Source organism: Ambystoma mexicanum, chromosome 1q, assembly GCF_040938575.1.
Source record: "Ambystoma mexicanum isolate Mex_15411 chromosome 1q, UKY_AmexF1_1, whole genome shotgun sequence".
Classification (NCBI taxonomy): Eukaryota; Metazoa; Chordata; class Amphibia; order Caudata; family Ambystomatidae; genus Ambystoma; species Ambystoma mexicanum.
Window position 1 is genome coordinate 656,770,813 of NC_090922.1, and position 19,230 is coordinate 656,790,042.

General features: G+C 47.7%; 1 protein-coding gene across 2 annotated transcripts in view; it reads right to left on the reverse strand.

Annotated features, from left to right (window-relative positions):
* METTL13 (methyltransferase 13, eEF1A N-terminus and K55) overlaps nucleotides 1-19,230 on the reverse strand; it is a 284,161-nt gene that overhangs the window by 123,432 nt on the left and 141,499 nt on the right. For both annotated transcript variants that reach the window (XM_069641240.1, XM_069641241.1), the window contains one exon: nucleotides 10,068-10,199. In XM_069641240.1, the coding sequence (XP_069497341.1) occupies nucleotides 10,068-10,199 (132 nt within the window). The remainder of the gene's footprint in view (nucleotides 1-10,067; nucleotides 10,200-19,230) is intronic.

Here is a 19,230-nt window from a genome sequence, read left to right on the forward strand (position 1 = left end):
CGTCTATAACTTGAGGAACTCCCCGTTTACTTCTTCTTGGGTATTATAGATTTGGCCTTCCACGCCCTTGACCTCTCTGAACGCCGGGGGGGGGGTCTCATTTTTGTATAACCAGGCCAGTAATCTACCTGGCTTGTCTCCCCCTGCATGTAGCCTCTCTGTATATTTCTTGTAATTTAATCTGCATAATCTGTCCCAGAGTTCGCTACATGCCATCTGTAAATCCCCAATCCTGGCGCTATCCCCACTAGTGGCGCCCCGCTTTGTATCAAACCTTCTAGTTCTCTCTCCGTTTCCTGCAGTTCCCGTTCAATACCCCCCTGGAGCACCTTGGATTTGGATATAGCCAACCCGCGCACCACCACCTTAAATGCCTCCCATACTGTTCTCTCAGAGCGTACACTACCGTTATTAATTTCAAAATATTCCTCAATGGCCTCCCTCAAGTCCTCTCGAAATCCCAAATCCTGTAAGGCCTCAGTTCTGAGCCTCCATGTCGGGATCCGCACTCTGGGGGGTTGGTGTGGTCATTCAACGACCAAAGGTGAATGATCAGACAGCACCCGGGCCTTGTATTCCGCGGCCCCATAATACCGACATTCGCAAACACATAATCCAACCTCGTGTAAAGGTCCTGAGTTGCTGCGTAGTGCGAATAATGTCTGTCCGCTGGGTGCGCTCGACTCCACACATCCTCTAAGCCAAGGTCTTTCAGCAGCGTCAACAGCGCCTTGGCTGCCGGCGCTGGCTTTTCTAGTTTGTCATCTGATCGGTCTTCCCTGGGGTTCAGGGTACAATTAAAGTCCCCTCCCCACACCATTGCACCCCCCACCATGGGACTAATTTTGCTGTATAGGGATCTAAAGTATGCCGCTGAGTCATGGTTGGGGGCATACAAATTTATAATGTTTACTTCCCACCACTACCACCATCCTACCGTCTGGGTCTATCGTCGAGCTGAGCAGCTGAAATGGCACATGTGGGGCCACCCATGTGATCACCCCTCTTGCATATGCAGAGTATGTAGCCCCTATGACATTGCCTCTCCATTTTTTCCTCACCGCCTCTAACTTCTCTTTAGTGAGGTGGGTCTCCTGTAACAGAGCTATGTCAATCCGCATCCTCCTCAGATACATCATCACCTTGTTACGTTTTAGGTAACTATTGAGGCCCCGCACATTCCAGGTAACAATTCTGAGATTACCCGATGCCATACAGATCCCACTTCCGTCTCAGTACACCTAGGCTTGTTCCCCAATTCAGACTCCCCCCCCCCCCATTTAAACTTCCTAAAACTACAAACACTCCCAACTTCCCTTCCCCCCTCCCTCCCACTCCTCTTCCTCTTCCTTCAACTACAGCCAACCACTGCACACAACCCCTTCCCTCCCCCCTCCCTACACCAAAAAAAACTGCCCAGTTTCATCCCTGGATCTCAGGCTCCCCCTGCGTTTGGACCTACCCTGGTGTCCCAGGCCAAGACCCCAGCAGGGTGTCACCACACTATTGGTGACCTAACGAACTTCTAAATGGGGGTGTGAAGACTAGCGCTGCAAGGCTCCATAGTGAAACAATAGTCATCGTGCTCATGTTACATTTCTTATCCAGTCTAGTTCTACGGTCAGTAGGCCGCATCAGTGACTATAATCAAGTCCCATAATCCCAAGCTGCACCTCCGTCAGGCGCCCCCATCGTGCATTACTTATCTCCTCCATCTGCGTCTCTCGTCCGGGTGTCCGACTCCTGGGGGCTGCCTTGCGTATCGAGCCATCCCATGGCCTCCTCCGGAGTTTGAAAAGAAAAAGTGCTGTTCTTGTGAAAGACTTTCAATTTTGCTGGGTAAAGCAACATGTACTTCTGGCTGGCTTCTCTCAATCTCCTCTTGACAGCCCCAAAGTTCATTCGACTCTGCTGCACCATCAAAGTATAGTCCGGGTAGGCCGTTGTGTGCCGCCCCTCTTTTGATTGTACCACCTTTGCGGAAGTGCTCCAGTATCCTTTCTCGATCCCGGTAATTGAGGATCCTGGCGATCACTGGCCTAGGTGGGTTACCTGGCGGTGGCTTCCTCATCAGGGCCCTAGGCGCCCTTTCCACAGCGAACCCCTGAGACAGGACCCCTCCAGATATCTCTTGCAACAACATAGTTTCAATAAAATCCGTGGGGTTGTGGCCTTCTGCTCCCTCCGGCAAACCTACAATGCAGATGTTATTTCTCCGGGCCCGTCCTTCTGCTTCCTCCGCCCTGTTTTCCAAATTACCCACTCGCTGCAACAGGGCGTGTAGGTCCGACTTGTGTGAAGCACAATCCGCTGTGTTCGGGCTCACCTCTTTCTCGAGGTTCTCGGTGCGCTCCGCCAGTGACCTTACATCCTGCCTGAGAAGATTCACCTCTTCCTGCACTTCTCCGACTTTGCGGTCCAATGCTGTTTTTAGTTCAGTCACAGCCGATTAAGCTTGGTCTCCCATGCTAGCTTCAAGTCTGCAATTGCTGCCAGGACCTCTTGGTTCGTGCTCACAGCGGCCATGCTGCTCGCAGGAGGCCTGTCCATGCTCCTGGCACCTTCCAGGCCGGGCGGCGTCCTGGCGTATTAGGTTTGTTTGACATGGCGTTTCGGCTATGCGTAGTAAGTCCGCCCCCCACTCGTGATCTGTAGTTCCAGCGGGGCAACCTGTTGCAGTCTTCCGTGTTTAAGGCAGCCCCCTCAGAAGCATTCCAAGCCTATTCCTTATTTGCCGCAATGGATTGTGCTCTCCCACGTAATTAGATGAGTCCTCCACTGGGGTACCCTATGACTCTTGTCCGGATCACCAACGAGTAACTACATTAATTGAAGGCACCAGTCTCAGCCCTTGGGCACCATGCTCGGATCTTGCCGCCTCAAGCTGCATCCTGGGTTCGCCAGTCACGAGGCTTGCTGCCCAGCCAGCACTCCACTTGATGTTCCAAGCAGGGAGGCGCACCCTTAGTCTCAATATCGTCAGCGCCACCCAGTTTCTGGGACACCAACACCGCTGTGGCTCATCCAGGGTCCCCTCAGCCAATCCTAGGCGGCACACAGTGGCCTGTCAATCCGCCCTCCCTTCTTCACTACTGCTGGGCAGTGCCAGGGTACCAGAGGGAGTCACACATGTTACCTAAGCATTTGCGCCCCTGGGAATGCCATTGTTGTATTTGGGAATATCCAGGCGCTATTTTATGTGCCATCCAGTTTCCATTCTGAGCATTTTATTCACGCTTCCACTGCTTCTATAATACTGTCCCAGCTCAGAAAATCTGCTTCTTATCTGGGGGTCAGCGCAAGTATCTGTATCAGCTGTCTGGGGCACCGATGCTACAGCTCATGTAACTTTCTTGGCTCTGATGCAATCGAGCCTCCTCGTGACTTCCAGCGCCGTAGTAATGAGACCATCCAGCATGCTCAGGTCTCAGCTGGTAGTCATACTACTTCGCTGCCGAATTCGCGATCTCTATTTGCATGCCCCACCGGGTTCGTAGCTCCCGTCTTGTAGCTTTCAAACACGGGCCTCGCGGTTCGTTGTTATTTCATTGGGCTACATGCCCATCTGATACACAGTGTCTTCCGGGCCCTTCGCCAGCTCCGCAATTGTAATTCTGGTCCGTGGCAGCCCCCACCACCATCGGGCTCGTGTCAGTGAGTGCTGTCGCTGCTCGAGCCTCCGCCTCCGTATGTCCGAGGCACTCCTGTATGTGTGCCGGGCTCCCCGCGCAACAGTTTCATTCACGCTGCGGGCATTCAAGTCATTCCAAACACGTACGCTATCACTGGGGGCTCTGCCATTTCTCCTTCGGTCTGCTGCGGCCGTCTCACCATCCCGCGGCGGGCTGATTCCTTTGTCCGTATTCTCGGGCGGCCATTTTGCCTCCTCCTTCTATCCGGCTCTCAATTTCTTATTTCGTAATTCCCTCCGTCGCGGCTCCGCTCTTGAAACACTTGTGTATAGGCGCGTTACAAATACCATATCATATCATATCATATCATACTTGCAAGCTTCCGCGGGCACGGCCGCTCATATCTGGCCATGATCGCCAAGGAATTTGCAGCCTTCACAGTCATAGCCCCTACCATCAAGACCTTCTTTCCAAAAGCGTCCTGCTTCCTGGCCTCACTCTCTGGAGGCGTAACATATTTATTTATGTGTGCTCCTAGCCTTATGGCTGGCAGCTGCCGACACCACTGACTCTGGCGTGGGCTGTGCCACCAGGCATCTAGGTGTAGACTCCAGAGCCTTGAATTTCTTTTCAAGGCGACCCTTCACAGCCGGTTCTGAAAACGGGTGGCGCATTGTGCGCCGGTCCTCCTGCCAAACGTGGTCTAGAATCAGCACAGATAAGACCACCTTTCTCCATTTGCCCATATGGTCGAAGAGGAAGCAGTCCTTACGTTCCTCTTCAGGCGCCAGCTCAAACTCCAGACATGCTTTCGACAACATCATGGCGTGGAACGCCAAAATATCATCTGGAGGCGATGGTTGAGCCGAACTATGGTGCAGCTCCACCTCCGCATCCGTGTCCCACGCATCATCTCACGTTGGCGATGACGATACAGTAGATAGGGTGTCCCGCGGAACACTCAGGGTCCGAATCAGGTAGCTCGCATTCTTCAGGATGACACCGTGGATGGTCCAACCCCACCGGAAATGGTAACCATGCCGGAGGAGACTTCCGAGGTGTCGCACCAGGAAACACCTTGACCACCGGCACCGCCGGACTCTGAGGAGGAGGCAACCTCGCATCCAGTTGCCCCAACAAATATTGAAGCATAGACAGCACCTGCAACGACAGCAGAGATTGCGGGTTAACCAACGGATAAAGGGGCGTCCCAGCCCCCATTCCACTCGACGTCGAAGGCCTCACACTCTCTAGAGCCAGAGCTGACGGGTCATAACACTGGCTCCTGTTCCTCCTCTATTTCCGAAGAAACAGAAAACGTAGTTGGATCTTGCTGCAAAATGTTCTCAGGAAGGGTACACTCAAAGGCAGCGGGCTTCCACGCCCCACCCGTCGTCAACATCCCTTCCAATTCCATCTGTGATGACAACAGCAGCGGACCACTATCTGTCAGCGTCGTGGATTGCAGCACTACTGTCGACGAGCTCGTCATCGGAAACCACGTCCCCTGGCTTTGATTTTACCAGAGACCTGGATTTTTTGGAAGAACCGGACCAGTGCTTCAAAGACTCCCGGCTGGACGAAGACCTGTGATGGAGCCTGGACGACAAGTGCTCCGACGAAGACTGCTTCGAAGAAGACTGCTTCGGCTTCGCCAGGACTTTATATCCAACACCGTAGACTTCTCAGGTCTACCACCAAACTCCTTGGATTTGTCCGACCGACCATGCTTGGACAATGAAGAGCTACTCGCCCCTTTCGACTGATGCAGCCTCGAAGATTTGCTGCCTTTCCCCACCTCAAACGCAGGCAATGCAGCCCGATGCTTCTTTGAGGGAGTTCTGCGATGCAGCTCTGCGATGTTCCGCGGACTTCTCTGCTCTTACCGAAGACTGACTCCCCCGGGCCGAACCCACCTCAGAATACGGGTACGTGCCCTCATTAAGGCAACATATGATCCGGCGATTACGGTCTTTCAAGGTCTTCTGCGAAAACCCCCGACATATCTTGCAGGTATCCGCCGAGTGATGGGGGTAGAGGCACTAAAGACAGTCCATATGACCATCCCCTTCATACACCTTTTTCCAGCTGCAGGTAGCACAAGGCCAAAAGACTTCTTCTGGGCTACAGATGACATCCGAGCCCACGAACCAAATGCACATGCAAAAACACAAAGAAACAGGAGGTGATCCCAACAGTTTGTAGACGGTTGAAATCTGAAGGGAAGACACAGGGCCATTTATACATTTATATCAGACGTCGTGTTGGTGGGGCCTAAAGCACCCAAAAAGGTTGTTGATAGGACACTAAAGTGTCAAGGTTTTCCTTAGAAAAACGCTAAGTTAAAGTTACCGAGGTTTCCCAGCCCGACGACGGGGAAATATTCACAGCATGTGAATCCAGGAAAGATCCAATGCTGGAGAAGTAGTCAAACTGTTAAGGGTATACATAACTCCTACAATAAAAGGGCTTTTGATGCCAATCATCCCCCTATGTTGAAGGCAATTCAATCTCAACTATCGGGATGGGGCCCCCTTACGATATCTTGGTTGGGTAGAATCAACATGATAAAAATGGTTATGCTTCCAAAAATCCTAAATTTGTTACAAGCACTACCTTATCCAGGTTCCCAGCTTTTTCCTTTTTAAGTTGCACAAAGCGGTCTCCGTCTTAATATGGAGAGGCAAATCTCCAAGGCTAGCCTTAGGTACGTTAATGGTCAGTACTGAAAGGGGGGGAGCCTACCGAACTTTAGAACATACTATCAAGTGCCCCAAATTAGGGTCCTCAAAGACTGGTGCGATACAGACTTAGAGAAAAGATGGGTACAGATAGAAAGGGCTGGGGGGGTCCCAGGTTAGGGGATAGTTTGTGGATACCTAAGCAAGACCGCCCAGTAAAAATGCATGCTAGTGTGATTACAAACTTGGTGGAGGTGGTCTGGGATACAGTTGTAAAAAAGTATCAACTTACATTGTTTCCCTCTCCTTTGACTACATTATTTTTTTATTCCCAATTCACCGTAGGGCTTGAACCTAATGCTTTCAGGGGGTGGAAGAGGATGGGGTGTGTGACAGTGAGACATGTTTCAGGGGAGTGATCGTAAATCGTTCACGCAATGTAAGCAGGAGCTCACCTTGCAGGAAACTAGTTGTTTCCAATAATTTCAAGTGAGACACTGGGTTCTTGCCCCAAATGTAAGGAATGCTGCAATCAGAGATTTGACTCCTTCTGAAAAATATGTGACGTTTAGTCCTGGTAATAAAGCCCTTATATCAAATGTATCCAAATTGACGGCTGATAGCGTTAGGGAGAATTTTCATTTCAGTGCTAATTTCCTCCCAGCTTACAGACCCACAGTTCTTTTGCGGGATTTAGGACTTTTTAATTTTAACTGAGCGAGTGGGACCTTTTTCTCACTCATGTTTTTTTCCCCCCTATTTGGATTTTATGTTTTCAGTGTTTTTGGAGTATGACGAACGCCATAGGCATCTGCTTTTTGTATAGTGTGCAGTGTCACTGAGAAATCCCCTGGATTTTCTTGGACGAACTACAGTTCCCAAGAATAGTAAGGTGAAATTGATCTTACCTTTTCTCTTTGTAGGTCCAGCACACACCATCTTATGTGGATTGCAGGGGGGTTACCTAGTAGCCCCTTATCATACTTTTGCATGTAACATTTTTGTTACTCTCACTACTTTAAATGTCTGGTGGCAGTGATGTAATTTTTACTACTGTTGTGCTTTTCTACCGCAGGCTGAACCCTCAGCTGCAGTACAGCACCCATGGTTGTCAAAATGGCCCCCCGTCTTCTTTTTTTCTCCATTTTCTGTTTGTGAGGTGCATTGAGACAGATTTGAGTCCTTTTGTGCGTTTTTCCTTTGGCGGGCTTCAGCTCTGAAGCCCGCCCCTGGTCCTGTGTTTCTGGAAGAATGCGAGGGAGGGGCTCGAAACTCCCCTGTCCTTTGTCTCTAGGAGTGCCTGAACGAAACCCATCCTGATTGGACAGCCAACCTTGGGTGATTGATAGCCTAGGCTGTGCATGAATGGGAAAACTTGCTTGAAAGGTGAGGGTCTTGGGAATGCAGGCAGAGTCGACAACTGGAAGAAACATCCAAAGAAACTGTGAAGAGACACCCGCTGCAACCTCCTGGACCTTGAATTGCCCGTTGAAGCTCTGCTGCTGTGCTGACCTCCATTTTCACCTCGACAGAGAAGCACCAGACGGAACAACTTCTCCCCTTGGGTTAGTGGGACCACTGAGACGAACTTTGGTGCAATCCCTGACTTGCTGTGCCTCTCCGTTGCTGCAGAAGCCCAATGCCAGGGGTCGAGTTTCCATAACCCGAGTGCAATGTCTGCCGCAGAACAAATGCAGCCAAAAGCTTCAGGAGCCTCCTAGAGACACTTCAGAAGCAGAAAAACCCGATCTACAATCCCCTTGCCAGAGTCCACGACCAAAGGAGCAAGGAAAGTCCAACCAGAGATATTCGATCTGCTGTTTGCAAGGTGCTGAAACTGCAAAGTGCAGCTGAATAGAAGAGAGTCTGTAGCTGCCGAAGTCCCACCTGAGTACTGCCGCAGGAGCCCTCCAGACATCTTCCCTCTTGTCCCCACGACTGAGGCTCAGGAACCAGGGTATGCATAGCTGTAGCAAGACAACATCCAGCTGGACCACTTTTCTTCTAACCAGAGGTACTGTTTGGGCTAAGGGGTACTTACCGTCTTGCCTTAAGTCGTGCTGTCTCACTTTGGATTTGCACTTGCTTAACTCTGAGTTGATTTCAACTCCCCTTTGCGCAGGCCTAACAGCGTGTCTCTTTTCAGTGATTTTCTGTGAACAGTCTGACTGTGAGAATCATTATCCAAGAAGTGCATCATAACTCTAGACTTTGTCAAAACGACTTTGGCTGTCCTGGCTCCCTAAAGACACTCTTCTAAATCTATTGACTTTGTTATTGCTTGTCCCTCTATAGGTTGTAGCTTGTTAAATACAGTTACTGCTGGGAAAGGCTTACCTAGACTTCACTGGAGGATTCAGTTGTCCTCACATTTTCATATAAACTGTTCTAACCTTTTACTTTCCTTAAACCTTTCCTTTCTGAAACTCAAGAGTCTACAAAGTATATTAGTGTTGTAAATAAATGCAAATACTATCCTTGTAATTGAAGTCGCTTCAGGGTGTAGGAGAAATTTGTTAAGCATATCCAAAGACCATTCACCAGCTTTATTGATTGTGAAAAGTAATGCCAAAGTTTACTTGAACTGATATAAACAATTGCCTTTTTAAAGAATGCTTAGTTAAAACCTGTGTCAAATAAATAATTATTTATAACTGCAACCTTGGGTATAAGTGTTATTTGGTTACGTATTGACAGATCATCTGTACAGCTCTACAGCTAACATTTAACCCTCTCGAGATAGGCCTGGCTGCTCAGTCACACTACCAACATGTATAGTACAGACCTATATGAAATGGTGGATTACCTAATACCAAGCAGACAAGTTGTGCGTAGTCTCACACAGTGTGACTGCACCAATTCTTACTTAAGAGATGTCACTCCCGAAACATTGATAAGATATAAACAACGTTGGCAAATATCATTGGGGGAGGCAGTTCCTGACGAGGTTTGGGAGGCCTTGTGGCATAAAATACCTAAACACACCAGATAACTGCAAATTAGAGAGTTTTGGTACAAACTAATGGTTCAGTGGCACCATACGCCAGATCGAGTAAGAAAAGTGTACCATTATAGCTCTGATTTATGCTGTAGAGAATGTGGAATGGTGGGGGATTGGAAGCATATTTGATGTAGCTGCCCAGGTTTGATGCAATATTGGGGTGAGGTCAATAAATATATGGCCCAAATGTTCGATCTACAGGAATCAAGGTCCTTGAGATCATGTCTTTTGGTTATGATAAAAGAGTAGTTGAGGCAGAGTCCATAACAAGAAGGCATTTGTGATACTTCAGTTGGAGGCTTTGTTGGTGATCGCACAGAAAGGGAAATCGAAGGATGCTCCCCACATTGCCGATTGGTTCGCCAAGGTCTGGAATTTTTGGGCTTTGGAATGGGCAACATACTCCATACAGGGGGAACATTCAATCTTTTCCAAAGACTGGAATATGGTGTTGAAATGTCTTCAGGAGGATTACGATGTTAGGTTTTGTCGCAGAAATTTGGAATTCTTGGAATCATGTGATTTACATTCAATAGCTTGCAATTGCACTACGATATAATCTACTGTACTAGGTTTTAATTATGCACAGCAGGATAAAACGAGGAGGGGAGGCTGTAAAAGGGGGGATTTTCATGCAATGTTTATGAAATATGGCAATTAAAAAAAAAACTTTTTTAAAAAAGGACAAGCACAGAGAAAACACTAAAGAGAGGATCCATTAAACATTTTGTAACACGCTCTTGAATTTCATACCTTCAGGTGCCAGGACTTGGCTCACTTGCTGCAGGAAGTCTTTCTCCACAAAGGCAGGTGGAGGGCAGCTCATCCCCAGACTAAGGTCCTTGCTGTCAACATCGAACATGATGACGTTGTAAGAAGTGTCTCCTGGGGAAATAAAACGTGTTCAGCACTTGTGTTTTTCATAATGATAACCGCACCTTAATGGGGCAGAATGATTTGGGTGTCCTGCTCAACAGGCCTTTTTCAGTAGGCATTATGGTCATGCACCTAACTGGATTTCACCACCATCACCCTTTCAAAAACCTCTCCTGCTACATCCTAGTCTCTCCAACAGGGACAGTCACGTTCCACCTTATGTACAGACCACCCAGGTTCAACACCTTCATCAGAAATGTAACATACTTGGTCACCACCTTGTCTCACGCCCATCAACATCTTTCTCAGCGACTTCAACATCCCTGGAACTCAGCAACCAAGTCCATGAAGGAAGATCGTGTCTGCATTCTCACACTCTGAGGCTCACACAGCACATGAAACCCCCAACTCACAGGAAAGGTAATATCCTCAACTTCATCATAACCATCCAGTCCACCTCCTCCATCATAGCTCTTCAATCCCACTCAACTGGTTGGATCGTCTCACAATCCGCTTTGACAGTCAGTCACACTACCCGAGTCCAGCACATCAATTGGAAGCCCAGCAAACAAGTCTTCGGATATTCAAGCACTTCAAACTGCCAGCCTTCACTGCAAGAGCTGAACCTCAACAAATAAACCATCAGAAAACAAGAAAAGGTTTGGCAGCAATGCCAAGCACATTACACCCAACTCTGCTCAAGGAACTCTGCATAACACACAAACAACTGATCACCACTGCCAATGAACAACAAAGAAAGCATAGCCTTCTTCATAGCCATCAAGCCTTCCCATCAACCCTCTGCCTGATTCACCGCCATCAACTCTTTGTGCATCAACAAGATCAGCAAAGACCAGACAAGTCCTCTCACTCTCATGAAACCAACACTGAACCCAAACGACCTCAAACTACAGCCGCCATCATCCATCTTCCCTTCCTAGGTAAGATCCTTAAGCAAGTAGTAGCTACGCAACTTCAACACAACAACCTTCTTTTGCTCTAATAATCTGTCATCAGACCCAATCTATCACTGAAACCACTACTGTCAAGGTGATCAAATATGCCCTTGGCCATCCTTGCCTCCTGTTTCTGCTCAACCCTTCAGCCACACAATCGACACAGACCACCAGACCCTCACCAACCTCCTACATCACTGAATGGGGATCAGGGAGCCTGTCCTCAGCTGGCTGAAATCCTACCTCGCTAACCGCGACCAATTCATCCAAAATGGATTTTTCCAGATCGCCAACGCTGTGGAGCGTGTTGTGCCAGTTTTCATATTCCTTCTCGGTATGGATGAATGATGTGTGGTGTGAGTGATGTCAGAATGATTGAGGTCATTGGTGGAAGGCTTATGTATGAAAGCAGAATGCCCTGCCCTAAGTGTTCTGATGCGGTCAGTTGGAAGGACCTGGCTGGTGGGCACTCTTTATTTCTAAGAACTTTCCGGCTGTATATGAAAAAACGAATGTACGGAACTTACCTGCGGCAACAGTTATCTTCATATTACAACAGAGTCCAAAAAGATCCATCCTCTCCCCCCCCCTTGATCTTTCAGCCTTTACATGGAACTCATCTGGCTCCACACATCATACATACATACATACACACACACACACACACACACACCCCCCACACACCCACACCCCCCACACACCAAGGCCATCCACATGATCAAAGCTTGACTCATATTGATCCAGTGCCAGATGTCTAGTGCTTACCTCAAGTTCAACCCCTCCAAGGCTGAATTTCTACTGCTGACCAACACCACCTAACACCCTGACATCCAGACATGGCTCTCTGCAAGGAACCTCAAGAACTTCACCCCCCAGCTGACCACCTGCACCAAGTAATTTAGGTACTACATGAACAGACACCTCTCCTTCAAGGAGCACATAGCAAGAAAGACACAAACTGCTTTGTGGCAACTTTCCGTCCTGCAGAAAATCTAACCTTTTATTTCAGAAAATCACTTCACATCTGCTGCACAAGCATGGATGGTGAAAATGGCCTCCTTTCAGACCTTCCGGTGACAACACTGACATGACCGAGATGTGTTCTACATGCTGCAGCACAACTTGAAGGCCTCTGAAATTCAGCTACATCACCCAGACCCTCATCGAACTGCACCAGCCCCTGCTGCAAGCACGTATCACCTTCAAATCCTGCTGCATCATCTGCATGGCATTCGCCCACAAGTCTCCAAGCTACCTGAATGAGAAGATCAGCATCTCCAAAGGAATCCAAAGGCATACGATCCATCAGAAGCCAGGCCAGGTGCAGACTTCACCGGTACAGGAAGGACAGAACCAGAGACAAGGCCACCTCTCGGTGCATGTCCCAAGCTCTGGAATGTTCTCCCTGAAAAGGATCAGCGAGGGTGAGAGTCTGGAGACTCGCACCCTCAATTCTCCATTTCAGGAAGGCGCTCAAGATACTTCTCTTCAAAGAAATACTCCACCCTAACACCTAGATCCACATTCCCTCCACCCAACTTAAGAATGAGGGATTGCACCCCCCGCGCCCCCTCTTCTTGGGGCCAGTCCTGGCGCCAGGCTCATGTTTGAATATGGACTTGTGCTTGGGAACTACTTTTCATTAATGCCAGTCATGCGGAGGCTTCCTCATAACCTGGCTCCTTGAAACCAGGCTTGCAGTGTAGTGTTTTTGGCTGTGGTACCATGGGGACTATTTTACCTGGACTTCTTTCTTGAAACTATTGAAACCACACCCGAATAGACTGACACGCTTTGCGTTAGTTTGCATTACTGCAACGGAACGCTCACTGTGATCAGCTTCAGCCACGAACCTCGTAATGACAGCAACCTGCAAAGGAAAGGAGAAGACATTGTGAGAAAAAGGCAGCAGCTTACCTGAACTTGATTGATCCGACCATCATCCTGGAACCAGCGTTCCTTCGGATCGACGGACCTGAAAAAGGGAAGAAACAAGGTATTAGACATTGTACAATTAACAAACTGTGCCGAAAGGCTTACCTCGCCGGCCGCTCCTCAATCAGCATCACAACGGACATTCCATACTCCGGCCGAGTACTGCGACCTGTGGAGAGGAAAAGATAACAGATAAGCAAAGGCAAGGCATCTTGAGCGCAGCGCATAGCGCCTACTCACTGCATCAAGGCGCTCCAAAAACGCCCATACTTGCCGGCGAAACACAGATTCCGCCTTGCCACATATTGGACTTCCGCATACCTAGGAAGAAAAAGACATTGTGTAAAAGGCATGCAAGAACAGCAATATTCACAGCAATAAGACCTACCTGAAAGACTCAAGACAGGCTGGCATCAGTGAAGCAACTCAATCGCCATTGCCCACCAAGCTCAACGCGCCCCTGCCAAGACAGCAGGACGGAGAACCCGTCAACATCTAAAACAAGGTGAGGAGAAGTCCAGAAGGGTCGCAGACCTACAGGGAGGTGGGAGGCTGTTTACCCCGGTTGCCCAGTCCTGAACATAGTTTGCGTGTATTCCAGGCAGAACTCTTCCGCTGGTCGCATCTGGGCATCGCAAGGAGGGACATCTGAACCCTAACTGCTGGGTGGCGTACCCGTAGAACCAGGTGAGCGTAACACCCCCCCGGGTTGATTGTAGATCCCTTGCTGCCAAATTGCCTGCCCTCCCCCTTTGCTAGGTCTCTGCCCCATGTATTGAATCCTTGTTACCTGCTTCCCTTGTCTTGTACTTTCACCAATTACTTTTAAAGCATGCCGTTGCTTCCAAAAGCAAGGTCTGCACTAAAACAAATACCATAACTGACAACCTCCATACAGCATTTTTCAAGAAAGCCTGTAACCTTCACACGTCACATGTTTAATGAAAGACAAATACCTTAAAATATACTACAATAGTCCAGCACCAGCACTTTAACAGGTTCTCCACCCTGAACTGTGTATGCACAACCCTTTAGCTTTTTGTCTGCACTTTGTAGCTTTATTTAGTTGGCCTATTTGTCTTTAATAAATCCAAGAAACTATTATGCATATTGTTAGGGAGATTTGTTCACAGCGCCCTGGTGAGGGATGTGCAAACATCTAACCCAAAGCAAAAAAGGGTTGCAACCAAAATAATAGTTTTTGTAATAGAGCAGTCCGGCTTATTGCAGGGTGGTTTTTAGTGAAATACAGCTAATTCCCCCAGTTAACCACAACAAAGAATACACTGATTTAATAGTGAACAACACACCCAGTCTCTACCAGGTTACATAAATTAGTTGGTTTAAACATAGCACATAGGAATAACATTATGTGTAAAAACAATAATGGTCAAATAAAACCCCAAAAGCTTCTAAACTACATGTCTTGCCCACACCCTGGCAGTAAGCACAATTCAAGGCTAAGGGGTGGGAAGAAAAGGTAACTCTAGACACAATAGAATAATGCATTCAATGTCCTATTCAGGACCCAAATTGACCACACAGAAAATAGTCACAGAATTCCTAAACCTCCAGTCCACTAACAAACATGATACAACTACACACCATACATAAACTACAGCACCTAGAGGGTTAAAGAGGTACATGCTTTAGAACTTAAGCCCACCAAAAGTCAGGATACAATTTGAGGGATAGTACCACACCGTTAAGGCCACATTACACTCCTAGAAATACAAAGATACACAAGTAACCACACGTGTAATATACTAGCAAACCATTTATTTCCATTGACAGTAAGGCAATGAAAGACTTTAAAATGCAGTAAAAATCAGTGATACATGATAAACAACACTTTGCCCTAAATCCCCATGGACCAAAGGAGGACCAAGTAACGCTCCCTTATAAAGAATTTCCGGAAAATTCAAAGATTCCCCTAATGAATCAATGGGACAGTGTGGAGGCACATGCACGGTTATGGGTAAAAAGCTGGTAAGTCACTGCTCTCCTCCAAACATGCACTTAAAGAGAACCACCTGCCCTAGGAGAAAATCAACAAGTCTCCAGTCCCAGGTTCAACACACAGAAGCCGCAGGAGAAAAGCAAGAACAGCCAGAGTAGAGCTTGTGGAGGTAGATTTTCAGAATGAGCCCTGTGGACAGAATCTGAGAGGCCAGCCTATTCTGGTGAACAGGTAAATACATCAATGTGTAGCCAAACTATCAAGGTAGTGTGACACTGCAGTAGAGTTCAGACTTGGGAGAGTGTGAGAGCGTTGAAGGGTTCAATCAAGCACAAACTTAATAATACAAGTAAACCAGAATGTATACAAATCCAATTATTTATTTAGACCTTCAACAACTTGCCATTTAAAAACCACAGGTAAATAAGCTGCTAAACATACTCTACTAACATATACACTTTCACTTTTGGGGTGCTCTTGCTACAGAGCACCAGCACTTTATTATTAAACACATTAAGACACTGTAGTGTAGCAAAGTAAGTGAAGAAAAAGACAAAGGTAACCATCAAACCAATTTGAGAATATATATTTAAAAAACAAGTACAAAACGCACACTGCCTTGTAATTAAGGCCTTACCTTATTAGAAGAGATGCTGCCTAGAGGCCTTAAAGTCAAAGGTCCAAAATTTACCCTTTTAAGTCTTTAAAGTAGGATGAACACATTTTGGCAAAGCCATTAGGCAGTATGAAAGTGTTTTAAAAATCAAACAGTAGAAATAAAGCTTTACGAGGGACAAAAGCCTGATTTGCATATGGTCTTTTCTCTTCTGTAATGGCTTGGCAGGCTGAAAAACGATGGTCAGGAAGCTTGCCCAGAGCTCAGCCCATGGTTATTGTTTATTCAAAACCTTCCAGCCATCAACTTTTGTTTTTGCTTTAGTCACTCCGAGTGGGACGGGTATGCCCAGACATGAATCCCGAACATGCTGGGTCTAGAGACCCAAGCTACTCCTCCCTGATGACGCCCAACAAGGCCGAAACATGTCTGGGAATGCTTGTGGTCTTGTACATAAGTGATGTGACCCAGAAGTTCGAGCTGGACTGCCCCGTTTGGGATGGGACCAAACATGATTTGCATATTGTCTTTCCCTTTCTGTAATGGCTTTGTAGGCTGAAAAACAATGGTCTGGAGGGTTGCTCAGAGCAGAGTGTGTAGTTATGATTTATTCAAAACCTTCCAGCCATCAACTTTTGGTTTTGCTTTAGTCTCCCCTAAGCACTCCACCTTAGTGGAAGCCCAGGAGGAATCCTAGTCCACAACTCAACCGATCAGAGACAGGCAAGGGAGAAGTGTAGCAAGGACTTAATGCATGTTAAGGTAGGATGGTAGATACAGGTATGTTAACTCACCCGCCCTGTATTCGGATTCGCTTAGGGACACTTCAGAGGCTATGGGCACCTTTGGTTCCACTGGAGGGAAGCTACGGTCAGTGGTGCGGAGGTCACCTTTGCAATCATTGTTTAAATCCACACAGCGGTCAGTTCTGAGATATGGAAAATACTGTTTCTGGCACTGGACAGCTGGACAAACCTGGCTCGAAGAAATGACCACCATGAGGTAGATTACCCCAGAGGACCCCACCCAGGACATGATACAGTCAGAAAACAGTGATGGCCGCCACAATTAAATGACGGAGGTCAAACTTCTTGGCTGAAATAAAGAAGCTGGTCCTGGTCTTGGTGCTGGAGAGCTGCAACTGCAGGGGGATGCCACTTGTTCCACAAGTCCAGGGTTTGCAGAGTCCCAAGTCCAAACTGGGACAGCAACCGATGGAGCAAGGTAGCTAACAAGGAAACTGGTCAGCCCACAGGATGGTTCCGCAACACTTCAGAAGGTTTCCAATGGCAGGATCCTCGAGCAGGCGTGGAGACTGGTTGTTCCACTGGTCCAGGGGTCAAAGCACCAATGAAGGCCTTCTGGAAATCAGCAGCAGAAGACAATGTTGGATGGCTGCAACACGAGTTCCAGATCTTCAGCACAATGCTACTTCGAAAAGGGTCTTGGCTCCAACAACAACCTTAAGAATGGCTGCAGGAGACCTACTTTTATCCCTAATTCAAGCTGCAGTTGCCCCAAAACCCACCAATGGTAAAGATTGGCACACTCAAACTATCAGGGGATGTCCAATCATAGACAACACCTAGCCACCACAGCTGCCCGGCAATAGACACACTTTGGGCAGGATGTGGACTGGGACCAGACAATCTCAGCCCCTGCATCCGGCCACAAACACAAACCAGTGCTTTGCCAAGGAAAGGGCTTACCATAAATAGCAAATCCGGTCCTGAAAGGGCAGGAAAAAGGCCAAAAGACAGGGTGAAATGTCATGGCATGGCCATTTTATGGTATTCTAAAAGTGATTATGCATTAAAATGAAAAACTGCACACAAGAACATTAAAACATAACAGTAGAAAAACATCTGAAGCCACCAGCCCATTCTGGAAACATCCAGCAAATAACCATAAAGAACAAAGAAGGGGATACGAAGCATCACCATCACGCTTCATTGTAAGGTGGTGTGTGCAGTGTAAAACAAACTGGGAATTTCGTGATGGAGATCAGAGTCATAACCATAGGAACCTACCAGTGCCCCAAAATAGATGAGCTTTGCAAGGTAAGTAAAGCAAAAAGGCTTTAACTTCCTCCACAAGGTCAGGTTCAAAACAGCAAAAAGCTGAGGGTTCCATATGTCGGCCTGCCTCGAGGGGTAAGTGTTACAATACCTGCATTCTGGCTCCCCCAAGCCTTCCATCAGTATTTGATGAATTGAAATTGTTAACTTTGTGCCGTGTGCAGCATTTCCTGGGCAGTTGCTTTCAGATAGCCCTTCCCTCCTCCCTTGCCCGCCGCCTCCCAGCCCTCCCACAACCCGTGATTGGCTCTGGTGCTTATAACTGCAATGAGGACTTTGCAAGCATTCTCACCACGGCCTACCTCGAGGAGGTAAGTGTTGCAATACCTGCATTCCACTCCAACAAGCCTTTGATTGGTATTTGGTGAATTTAAATTGTTAACTTTGCGCCGTATGCAGCGTTTCCAGGGCAGTTGCCTTCAGATAGGCCTTCTTCCCTGCGATCCTCCCCCGCCCAGCCCCCACGACCCATGATTGGCTCTGTGCCATCAAGTCTTGAGTCTCGGGCAGCCTCCTGCAGATAAGGGCCCAGAGGCAAAGGACAGTTCCACAGTTGCAGCTCCAGAGGGAGTTTGCTAGTCTTTGCCGTGTGAGCATGCAACACAGCCATCAACCAGAAGTGTCTGACAACGTAAGAAAGGAAGAACAGCCATCACTGCTCCCTATTTAACTCTCCCTCCTCTCCTATTGCTTCTATTATCTATTTCTTCAGTCTGCTACACTTATCTGGCATTGGTTATTTATCATAATTAGCCTGTGGTGTCCCTGCATCCCTTCTAGGAAAGTTGGATCTGTGTGTTCTTGCATTGCAGCTGGGTTTAAAAAGCAGGCTTTTCCCTCTTTTCTGGGAAAGTCGAATCTGTGTGTTCTTGCATTGCAACAGTGTTAAAAAAAACTCAGCTTTTTCCCCCATTTACCTCTATCTAGGAGTTTCCCTCTGTCCTGATAACTCACTTCTAGGTGTTGTGCTTTCTGCTATATGATGTAATCTAGGCCTGGTTCCCCTTTGTGGACACTTGTCACTAGTTGTGTCATTGCTATTGGTTGCAGTTGGTGTCGTGCTGTGCAGTTCCTCCCTCTCTCCCTTTCATCCATTCCTCCTCTCCACACTTAACTCAATGCTGCTCTCAATGTCCATTATCTCCTCTAAATTCTATTCCATCACCTATCCTATCCCTCTGACAAAGTCTTGAAGGAAGAAGTTCAAGGAGGATCTCCTGGTCTCCAATCCAGGCCTACCCATCATGTCAATGCTTCTTCCAGGCAGACTCTTACAGTCATCCTCTGTCGTTCCTTCGCCAGACCCATGGATTCCCCTTATGGTCTGTTCTCACCCCTTGCTCTTCCTCCCTTATTAATGTTGGCACCCGTTGGGAGGTACTCTTGGCATCCTTCCTGTCCTCTAGGGTCATCATTAATGTATACATAAATGGCACTGTCATGGTCCATGGCTCTCAGCCCAACCTCCTCCTCCCTGATAGGCGTCTTCCGTCTC